Raw genomic sequence first — 11,963 nt, 5'->3', positions numbered from 1 at the left:
TGTTTTGTTTTGTTTTTAATGGACAGCAACAATCGAAGCCAAAGAAAAGTCCAACAATATCAGGATTGGTTCCTTTTAACATACCGCTATCACACGCAAGCCCCGGGGGGGGGGGGGGCACTTGACCCATGTTTGGGTATAGGGGTGCCGCTGGGGGTTTGTAACCCTGACCCTGTTTAGGACGAAAATAACCTTAAATACCTACCCTGTGTAGGACAACGTCCTCTATTTTAAGACCCTATTTAGGACAAAGGACAACATCTAGCTCTTGTGTTACACAAGTGTTTATTGGCAATAGTAATAACATTTAAAGGCCCACTGTCACTTACCGGACGTGATGTTCCACGCATTGAAACGCGAATACCAATCACAACAGATAAAATAATACACTACCTAGAAGTGATGGTGAAAAATCCCAAAATTTCGCATTAACATCGGTGAACCTTAAGTGGAAACTCAATCGACGTGAAGCATTGTTCACTAAAATAAATACAGATTAAGGTCTCTGATTTCGGATTGCCAAATATTCGACGACAGTCTTGCAACCATACCCTGTCTAGGACGGGTCCAGGGCAGACTCGTTTGAAATTATATACCCTGTTCAGGACAGAGAGGCCAAAAACCATACCCTATCCAGCGGCACGTCCCCGTATAGCCCATATAGGGGAGTACCCCCCCCCCCCCTCCCAGGACGCAAGCCTGGTTTGAAGAAGTGGCCAGATAAAAGGTAAAACTTCTGTTTAAATTGTTTGATCGTCACTGTACTTGGTAAGTCATGCTTTGCGGGGCCGGCTTAACCTTCTATCAGACTAGTTTACATTGCCAATCTTCCTTCAAAAAATTGTTTCATGGCTTTTGAAACAAAAATGCATATGCAGATTTCTGAAAACTAATCAATCCAAACGGTATGTCGCCACCGAGCGTCAGTTGTGACGTTATTGCTCCAATGAAGCATGTCGGCTGCGGAGACGCCCTGACAGCTGACAGTGCGGACAATAATAAACATTAATAGTGATAGGCTAGATCAGTCAGGTATGACAGCGAGATACCTGCTTTGTATATGCATACTCCGAGAAAGTTGTGTCTGACTCCATTTGTTTCAAAGAATTTTAAGAAATCTGTGTATGCAGGAAGTACATTCTGATGGCTTCTTTTTTCGATCCGTCGGCGGAAAAAACAAACGGCACAAGATTGGCACGATTGCTCATCGATGGTGGAACACACGTTCTCAGAGAATATCTACATTCTTTATACCCTCCGGAAACATTATCGACAGTGTTGAACAACAACATAGTTCGGCTTCAAGACCTGAAGAAGAGGAAAAAGATTTTCGATGGCCAATGGGAAACTTTATTTCCTTCATCAGGCGACCCACCAGATACCTCAACGTTTGACATCACGCTCTTGCATCTTCTGCTTCGCGAAATCTGCTTTTTGACGGAGCCTTTCACGGGATGGCACAATTTCCCTACAGAGAATGATATCACCCCGGAAGCACATATCGTACGAATCAAATTCTTTAGAAACGAGCTGTGTCACAGTATTTCTACCGGCATTCCTGATGAGCAGTTCGAAGACAAGTGGGCCAAAATTTCTCGTTCTTTGGTGGCCTTGGGTCTCGACCAATGCAAAATAGACCAGCTAAAGAATGAGCCTATCGATCATGACACCAAACGTCGTGTGGAGGAGGAAGTCATGAAATGCGATTGGGAACCAAGAGTTCGTAATGTTGAGCAGGAGTTACAGCAACTGAAAGAGCAAATGTCAGGCTTAAATGTCCAAGAATGTCGTACTTCGGAGTTCTTATCCCGTCTGCCAGATGAGGTTCAGGAAGCGTTCGGTCGTTCAGAACAAATTCAAGAAGCTAAACAAGCTATACAGAGTGGAGAATCCGCAGTTGTTGTCATAACTGGGGCACCAGGATTTGGAAAGACCACAGTGGCAAACAAAGTGGCTCATGAACTCGCAAAACAGCATTGTAGAACTGTCTTATACTGCTCCCTGAGGTCCAAAGCGACGTTAAACGACGTAGCTACCTCAATGATCCTTGTCTGCAGCACAAACCAATCTCAGCCGCCAGATAATCCACAGCACTGGCTTCTGAACTGGAGCAAGCAGCAAATAAAGAACGTGACATTTGTTCTGGATTATGCCGATGATGCCCTCGAGTTTCAGGAGAGTAGAAATGAGTTTGTCAGTATGATGCAAGACATGAGAACCTTATCGAACCAAAAGATTACTTTTGTGATCACTTCAAGAAAAACATTCAAAGCTGACAGGTCCCCTTTGAAAATCAAGAATATTAGATTATTAAGCTTGTCGACAGAGGACGCTGAAAAGCTTTTGCTTTCAAAAGTTCACAGTGACAAAATAAGGCAAGGACTGTCACGGACGGAAAAAATAGTTGAGTTGTGTGCTTGTGTCCCTCTGGCACTCTGCATCGTTGGCTCTTTGCTGTCCGATGACAAAGAAGACAAATTAATTGCAAGTCTCAAAAAAGAACCTTTAGGTGTTCTTCAGGATGAGGAGATGTCTCTAGAAAACACAATCCAGACCTCTTTCGATCACTTGAACCGAAGAGAACAACAAGCCCTGGCCATTCTTTCAGTGTTTCCAGGTTCATTCGATTCAGATGCGGCTGAAACTGTAATTGCAGCAAGAACGGATTCTGAAGCCCAGCCAAGGGTGATTCTACGATCCTTAAAAACCAGATCTCTTCTAGAGCAACCAAGTTCTGGTAAATATCAAGTACACCAGCTAATCCAGGCATTTGCAAATAAGATTGGCCGGGCCAAATGTCCTCATGTCCTTGTTGACTTAGAAAAAGTGGCCTGTGGACACTTTGTGTCTCGTCTTTCTATGAATGCCGAGATGTACTGGAGCAAAGACAAGTGCAAAGAGTCTATCGAGAAATTCAATGAAGACCGTCACAATTTTGAGTATTTTTTGCAAGTCTATGCCGAAGCAATGGCGGAGAAACCGTATCTTGATCTCTTGATGGAGGGGCCTACCAAGTTGTTTCTTGACCAATTTCCACAAAAATGCATGTATTTGGAAATCTGTCTTTTACCAAGTTTTTATTCTGGAATTCTCGAGAAGCTTTTGAAGCACTTTTACACAGGAAATCAGCCCGTTCACACAGTGGAACTTTTATGTCTTCTTGCAAATGAAACGAGGAAGGTTGGCAACCGGGATCGGTACGTAAATTTCATGGAACAGGCTAAACAAGTTTATCATTACAATTATACTGAATTTAAAGAAAAGGGTTTGTCACAAGTGCTTTTCTTTAATAGCTACGCGCGCTTCCTTTTTGAAAAAGGGCTACCAAGAAGAATGAGCCATCGGGTTTATGGAATAGCTTTGAGATTGGCCGAAAAGAAGCTGAGTTATCATCCGGAAGGGGCAGTGACTTTGTTATTGAATGGTAAACGACGAAAAAGTGTGCCCATTCTTCAAGAAGCAACTGTTCTTCTCAATGATTACCTCGGGGAACACTTGATGACCGCTCACGGTCACAAAGCCATCGCAGATGTCTATTTTGCACATGTGGAAACTGAAGCCGAACTAAACACGGCCTTGTTTCATTACCAACAAGCTCTAGTCATGATGGAAAAATGTGGGATGGGTGATCACAAAGAGAGTACCTTGGTTTTAAAAAACTATGCATTGTGTCAAAGAGTAAAAGGAAATTATGAAGAAGCAGGCGTATTTCTAAACAAAGCCAAACGCGTTGCTGAGATCGTGTTGGAAGACGACCACTTGTGGAAGGTAATGATTGACACCAACCTGGCCCTCTTACAAGAGGATTTTGGGTGTGTGGAAGAAGCAAAAACAATCATGGAGAACGCACTGGAAATGTGCTTGAGACTAAGACAGCCCATAGATCGACTGGGGAACAAACGCCAAATCTACGAATTTTTGGATCGTCATGACTGCTATCCAGGAACATTCCCAGAGAACACGTGCAGCTGATTCGCAAAATTGTTGAAATGATAAGCAAAGATTGTCGTACGGCTGAAAAATCTTCCCTCGTTGAATCAAGAGACTTGACACTTCAATTGCAATCATTTCCCCCACTCTACTCGATTTTTCCCCTTAATTACAAATGTTGGCAGTTTTAAAACTTAAAAGTTTTCACCAACTGTTGAGACATTACACAATTTTGCTAAAGAGAGTTGCATGAGACAATTTTGATATTTAACAATCTGTAAAATCTAAAGCATTCATACCAAAGATCGTGGATAACTTGTATTGCATGAGCGCACGGTTACAGTACAAAAACAAAAAAGGCCCGGAAAATTCTGCTCTTGATTTCCAATAGCTTGACGTTTAGATCTCTTAATAGACGCGGCCGGAAGACGTTTGCAACTTCTAAGGAGGTATTTTTACTGTAGAGTGGTTTCAAATGCCGAGCTTACAACCAAAGTAATTTCATTGGCCAAACGTCCAAACCAGTCATGATTGGGTTTCGTAGGTTGAGAATGTGACGTGAATGTTTGTAAGGAATCACAGAACGTGGTAAAGCAAAACCAAATCAAAATAGAATTACTTTCTGTGTTGGATTGAAACTGAATCAAAAGGTCAGTTTGTAATTAAAGGAAACCGTTAGAATAAAGATATAATGACCATATTGGTAATGAAGTGATGGATCCCAAAATTCCTGTAACAAGGGGACCCGGCCGGAATAAGTAGGGAAGGTTGATTAATAATAATAATAATAATAATAATAATAATAATAAAACATATATAGCGCCGATATCAATAAGACTATTTTCATCAGCGCTTACTTATGCCAATGTGTGCAAAATCGATGACCATTCAAATTTGATGCGTAAGTTCCTATGTTTCCACTTGTTGTGCACGTGACTGCGCTCCCCTCTCCCCATTCCCCGCTCACTTTTTCTCGCTCCTCTCGCTACCCCTCCCCCTCAGCGATTACGCCTGCCACGCAGGCTATCCAAAAGTTTGTGAAAGGTCTGTTTCTAAGGATAAGCATCACTAAATGGTCAGTTCATTTCATTATTGTGGTGCAAATAAAGCTTGGCTCAACATGAGCCTATATTTAGTTTAGTCACGCTTCCGGTCTTACTTGGAAATACATTTGGATTTAATACTCGCAACATGTAGGTAGTTGTAACTTTCAAGTGACATACTCGGGAAATCGATATTTGTTGGTGTCGAGATCGGCTTACTAAGGAGATGTAGCAAAGACAATGCGACGCCAAATGGGAAAGCGAAAGCGCGCGGAAAAGTCTGGATCCGGGAATACGGTACGCGTTGGTGTCGTGATCTTCGAATATACTGCCGCAGTTTACACCGCTACGAACAGGACAGCAAGGTCGATCAAGAAGGCGACCGTTTTGGTCAACGCCTGTTCTCAGTATTTTTCGGATGGCATTAAATCATCCAAGTAGCTACTTCCCACTGTTGCTGGGATGTAATCAATACACCACAGTCGGTTCACGGACCCGAGGAAACTTTTAGTTGCATGCATCGAGTTCCTAACTGTCAGCGATTATAAAGGGGACGTGAAATTACAGGGACTCTACACTAAACTCTCCTTTGTAATCAAGTTAAGTATTTTTTCCACCACAACGAGAGGCAACATCGAAAAACTTTGTTTTTCCAACTTGGTGTTGTGAGGTTCTTCCTCCACGATAGATTGTTCTCGGCTTGTTTTATTTTTTAACCAACTGAACCTGTATAAGACGATCAATTCCGTGGGCAATTGTCAGCGTTAACTGAGTACTTTCGACAAAAGAGGGTGAGAATGAGTGAGTTTTATCCCCTATGTATGGCTTATCTCTAATTAATGTTGCTCCTCTCTGGTGACCGATATAATTATGCAGCCTTAACTGTCGTGTAACCACGTTGAACTACTGCCTACAAAGTATAATAAACTGGATGCCAGATGAGGTTCAGAAAGCGTTCGGTCGTTCAACAGAAATTTAAGAAGCTACACAAGCTATACAAAGTGGAGCATTCGCAGTTGTTGTGATAACTGACGCTCCAGGATTGGGAAAGACGACGGTGGCAACAAATGGCTCATGAACTCGCAAAATCGCAGCATTGTAGAACTGTCTTATACTGCTACCTGAGGTCCAAAGCGACGTTAAGCGACGTGGCTACCTCAATGATCTTTGCCTGCAGCACAAACCAATCTCAGCCGCCAGAAAATCCACAGCACTGGCAACTGAACTGGATCCAGAGCAAGCAACAAATGAAGAGCGTGACGTTTGTTCTGGATTATGCCGATAATGCCCTCGAGTTTCAATTTGTGGCCAGATGACGCTATAAAGCTTTCGCTTTGAAGACTTCACTGTGACAAAACTAGACAAAAACTAACCCAAACAGAAAGAATTGTTGGGTTGTGTGGTTGTGTTCCCCTTGCAATTTGTATTGTTGGCTCTTTGATTTCACACTGAAAAGAAGATAGAAGGCTGAACTAATATTATATAGCTACATGAATATTATCCTGCGCGAAAAGATGTCTTTTTCGGCCATTATGTCACCCGCCAAGTTAAACAGGAGGCGGAAAAGGCAGGCTACACGAAGATAAATGAAAGTCGTATTTTCTTTTACTGTCATCAGTAACACACAATTAAACCATTTCGGTTGTTGTTTGACAAAACGGTTAAAAAAAAGCAAAGAGATCCCAACTTGTCTAAGTAAAAGCCATCAAGCTAGGCCAAAAAAACAAATTTATGGCGTCAAGGAATAAAGACAAATAACTATCACTGACTCCACTTGTTGAATTCGGTAGGCTTTTTTAATCTTGTAGTTTTTGGTATCATTCTTCGCTTTAATTTTATATTAACGAAGGAAAACAGAAAAATTATCTTAGTTTAAACCCTTTTAGTCTCGAAATGGTGCTAATATTTCTCTTGTAAAGAAACAAAAAGGAGACTCTATTCACGCGCAGCTGGGTTTGAAACAAATTTATGATAAATTATTCAGCTCGAAACGGAGCTTTCAGTCGCTTTCGAAACGTCGTGAAATACTGGTTTTTAGAATAATCGAAACTGTCATATTTTAAGGTTAATAGGTTTTGTTCCACTGATTTCTTTCATACTCCACATTTCTTTCTTTTTTATCTTCACGCCCATTTCTTTTTTAAATTCTGAAATACAAGTTATCGGCAAGAGCAAAATATCGGAGTTTAATTTACCGATAGTTTCAAATTTCTCGAGGCTGTGCCGTAAAGAAATCCATACACTCGTTTTGGGGCCGTGTGTAATCACTCACGTGGAGTTGTTCTTTGTCCGTAATTCAGAAAAAGCATCTACGACTTAATAAAACATTCATCCTCTTCTTTTGTGCGAATTTTTAACTAAACTGACCTCTCAGTAGAAGGTTTACAAGTATACACAGCGTATGATTATAGGTTCTATAGATTATCAGATATTCATGCGCCACGTGTATATTGGCGCCAAGATCCTAATTGTTTGAGATTCAACCAATCAAAGTCTTCGACATTCGAATATGAATCACGTGAACCAATCAGCGCTTGGTGGAGTTTGTTTTGGGGCGCGAAATTTTGCGTTGGAAAGTGATCGCTAAAGAACAGCCGATCGTTGGAGACAAAAGCGATGAACATGTTCCGCGGTGTATTCGAAACACTGGCACATCGGTGGGAATATTCGAAAAGTGAATGAGTTTAGCGTTAACGATCGTCGAATCATTTTCTATTTCATTCGGAAGAGAAGGAAACATCATAGCTAGTGTCCGCCCTTTGGAAAATCCTCAAGCAATCGTCACTTGCATGCATGTGTTTCACCGCCTGAGTTCGGAACGGGAATTCATGATACATATTGAATTCTAGGCCGTTTAGTCTTTTGCAATCACAGCTGCCGGGTTGAGTCGTCTGAGACGCACGAGCTTTCAAAAACTGGATTTTATTTCGGGCACTTCCCGACAAGGAAAGTTATTTGTAATTTCAGTGTTTCCGTCTGGAAGAGCTACACTGCTTTTTATATTGGCTTCTTATTTATTCAAGATTTTGACTGATTTTGTACCATCGAGTTTAAACGAAAAAAAAGACTTGTAAACTGTCCGCCATTTTGCTGTCGGGCACTCGGTTGCCTTGGTAACGTAGCGTACCAGACGTCACGTCGTAGCCAGGCCTCTCGAGAGCAGATTTCATATAACCAAATTAAGTATCCTAAAGAACATTTGCACAAGATGGCTAAATATTATAATGACTTTTTGTTGCCACCTGTTATTGTATAATTAGTTTTTCACATCCTGCGAAGCAGTCTCTTTTTAGCTCCGGCTGAGCGTTCCTTACTGGCTGGCCCGAAATTTAATTTCGATAATTTCTCTTACTTCACAAAATAGTTACCAAAATCTCTCTCCGCGCGCAGAAGCTTCTTTCGCGCTCGAACGGAGCAAAATAAGGGAGCATGGAGATCGAGCGGAGACAAACAAGGCACTGGAGAGAGTGAAATAACGAGGAGCACGGGGAACGATGCTCCACTTTTCTCTCCACTTCCGTTTTTCTTCCCATTTCCGACTTTTCGCTCCTTTTTTTAAGACAAATAATCTAAAAAAAAAAAGAGCAAGGCTGATTTCACTGCCAGGGAAGTATATTTTCCCTGACCGTGATTTTTTTAGATTATTTGTTTTACAATTTTTTGGCTGATTAGATCCTTCACTACAGGATCCGGTACTTTTATTTTGTTGCGGTGGCCCTTGCAAACACAGTTAATTATACTGGTTTTTACTGAACTTTTTTTAATAACGCGCCTCTGCGGAGGAGAGAGTTTCAAATGCAGAATTATGGAAACTGATCCAAACCTTATGTCACCACTGAGCGTCCGTTCAGCTGACAATACAGACAATATTGACAATGATGAAATTAATATTTCATGCTGATAGGCTGGAGCAGTGACATCAGTACTGATAGGTCGAAAGCGCGTCATACCGAGCCTCGAGATATATAACTGCTTTGCATATTCCGAGGAAGTTGTCTGATTCCATTCCAGTTTCTAAGAATTTTATGCAATCTGTACATGCAGGAAGATGGCTTCACTTTTCGATCCGTCGGCGGAAAAAACAAACGGCACAAGATTGGCACGATTGCTGATCGATGGTGGAACACACGTTCTCAGAGAATATCTGCATTCTTTATACCCTCCGGAAACATTGCCGACAGTGTTAAACAACAACAAAATTCGGCTTCAAGACCTGAAGACGAGGGGCAAGATATTCGATGGCCAATGGGAAAATTTATTTCCTTCGTCAGGCGAGCCACCAGATACCTCAACCTTTGACATCACGCTTTTGCATCTTCTGCTTCGCGAAATCTGCGTCTTGACGGAGCCTTTCACGGGATGGCACAATATCCCTGCAGAGAATGATATCACCCCGGAAGCACATATCGTACGAATCAAATGCTTCAGAAACGAGCTTTGTCACAGTATTTCTACCGGCATTCCTGATGACGAGTTTGAAAACAAATGGGCCAAAATTTCTCGTCCTTTGGTGGCCATGGGTCTCGACCAAAGGGAAGTAGACCTGCTAAAGAATGAGCCTATCGACCACGACACCAAACGTCGTGTGGAAGAGGAAGTCATGAAATGCGATTGGGAACCAAGAGTTCTTAATGTTGAGCAGGAGTTACAGCAACTGAAAGGGCAAATCTCAGGCTTAAATGTCCAAGAATGTCGTACTTCGGAGCTCTCATCCTGTCTGCCAGATGAGGTTCAAGAAGCGTTCGGTCGTTCAACAGAAATTCAAGAAGCTACACAAGCCATACAGAGCGGAGCATCCGCAGTTGTTGTCATAACTGGTGCACCAGGATTTGGAAAGACCACAGTAGCTAACGAGGTGGCCCATAAACTCGCAAAACCGCAGCATTGTAGAACTGTCTTATACTGCTCCCTGAGGTTCAAAGCAACTTTAAACGAAGTAGCTACCTCAATGATCCTTGCCTGCAGCACGAACCAATCTCAGCCGCCAGATAATCCACAGCACTGGCTACTGAACTGGAGCAAGCAGCAAACCAAGAGCGTGACATTTGTTCTGGATTATGCCGATGATGCCCTCGAGTTTCAGGATAGTAGAAATGAGTTTGTCAGTATGATGCAAGACATGAGAACCTTATCGAAACAAAAAATTACTTTTGTGATCACTTCAAGGAGAACGCTCAAGGCTGACAGGTCCCATCTAAAAATCAAGAATATCAGATTATTAAGCTTATGGCCAGAGGACGCTGAAAAGCTTTTGCTTTCAAAAGTTCACAGTGACAAAACAAGGCAACAGCTGTCACAGACGAAAAGAATAGTTGAGTTGTGTGCTTGTGTCCCCATGGCACTTTGTATTGTTGGCTCTTTACTTTCATACTTCAAAGAAGATAGATTAATTGCAAGTCTCGAAAAAGAACCTTTAGATTTTCTTCAAGACGATGAGATGTCTCTACAAAACACAATCCAGACCTCTTTTGATCTCTTGAACCCAAGAGAACAACAAGCCCTGGCTATTCTTTCCATGTTTCCAGGTTCATTCGAGTTAGATGCTGCTGAGACTGTGATTGCAAAAACGGATTCTTCCGGAGCCCAGCCAATGGTGATTCTACAATCATTGATTAACAGGTCTCTTCTGGAGCAGCCGTGTTCTGGTAGATACCAAGTTCACCAACTCATTCAGGTATTTGCAAAGAAGATTGGCCGGGCTAAATGGCCTCACGTGTTTGTTGACGTAGAAAAAGTGGCTTGTGGACACTTTGTGTCACGGCTTTCTGAGAATGCCGAAATGTACTGGAGCAAAGACAAGTGCAAAGAGTCTATCGAGGCATTCAATGAAGACCGTCACAATTTTGAGTACTTTCTGCATGTCTATGTCCAAGCAATGGAGGAGAAATCTCATCTTGATTCATTATTGGAACCGTGTACCAAGAGATTTCTTGAACAACTTCCACAAAAATGCATGTACTTGGAGATGTGCCTCTTGCCAAGTTTTTACGTCATGGTTTTGGAAAAGCTTCTCATCCACTTCAACGCAGGAAACCAAGCCGTACACGCTGTGGAACTTCTTTGTCTCCTGGGACATGAAAAGAGGAAAGTTGGGGAAGGGGCAAAATACAAAGATATTATGGAACAGGCCAAACAGATTTATTCTGGGAACCATAAAGAGTTTAGAAGAAGGTCGTTATCACAGGTTCTTTTCTTTAACAGCTATGGACGCTTCCTTTTTGAAAAGAGGTTACCAAAGTCGAGAGAATTGAGCGACAAGGTTTATGAAATAGCTTTGATATTGTGCAACAAGGAACTTAATGACCACCCAGAAAAGGCAGCAACTTTATTGCAAATCAGCAAAGGTCGCAAACGTATCGAGGAGCGTCTGGAAGCAACAAGGCTATTCACATTGTGCCTTGGGGACCATTTTATGACTGCCCAACGTCATAAAGCCATCGCAGATGTCTATTTCGCACATGGAAACACCGAATACGAGCTGGACATATCCTTCTTTCACTACTACAAGGCTCTAGCCATGATGGAGGAATGTGGTATGGGCGGTCACAAGGAGACCACTTTGTCTCTCAAAAACTATGCGATGTGTCACAAATACAAGGGAAACTTTCACGAGGCAATCAGTTACATGAAGAAAGCAAAGCGGGTAGCTGACATTGAGTTGGACGATAACCATAGATGGAAAGTGATGATCGACTCTCAGCTAGCTCTCTTGCTGGAGGATTTTGGGCGCGTACAAGAAGCGATAACAATGATGAATGATGCACTCGAGATGAATTTGAGGCTCAACCAGTCTATAGATCAACTGGGAAACAAACGTGAGATCAAGAAATTTCTGTACCGTTATCGAAAGACATTCGCACAATACCATGATTAGCCTTTTAAATACAACCATTTGCAGCAAAATTAACCTCTCTCTTCATTTCATTTCATTTATTTGTTTCTCCACTCCCAATAACTAGTACACAAGTATTAAATAGTTACAAAAAATTA

General features: G+C 42.0%; 2 protein-coding genes across 2 annotated transcripts; both read left to right on the top strand.

The window, feature by feature from the left end:
• The first annotated feature begins 697 nt into the window (after nucleotides 1-697).
• Nucleotides 698-4,641, top strand: LOC146466951 (uncharacterized). Its single transcript, XM_085126712.1, has one exon. The coding sequence runs from the start codon at nucleotides 1,144-1,146 to the stop codon at nucleotides 3,970-3,972; it is 2,829 nt and encodes a 942-aa protein (XP_084982838.1). The 5' UTR covers nucleotides 698-1,143; the 3' UTR covers nucleotides 3,973-4,641.
• A 4,138-nt stretch (nucleotides 4,642-8,779) lies between these two features.
• Nucleotides 8,780-11,847, top strand: LOC146466950 (uncharacterized). Its single transcript, XM_085126538.1, has one exon. It carries the CDS (start codon nucleotides 9,022-9,024, stop codon nucleotides 11,845-11,847), a length of 2,826 nt encoding a protein of 941 aa, XP_084982664.1. The 5' UTR covers nucleotides 8,780-9,021.
• Nucleotides 11,848-11,963: the final 116 nt, after the last annotated feature.

Source organism: Pavona decussata, unplaced genomic scaffold (assembly GCF_977016875.1).
Source record: "Pavona decussata unplaced genomic scaffold, jaPavDecu1.1 SCAFFOLD_140, whole genome shotgun sequence".
NCBI classification, from domain to species: domain Eukaryota; kingdom Metazoa; phylum Cnidaria; class Anthozoa; order Scleractinia; family Agariciidae; genus Pavona; species Pavona decussata.
Note: the sequence above shows the minus strand (reverse complement) of the source record. Positions and strands in the feature narration are given on the sequence as shown.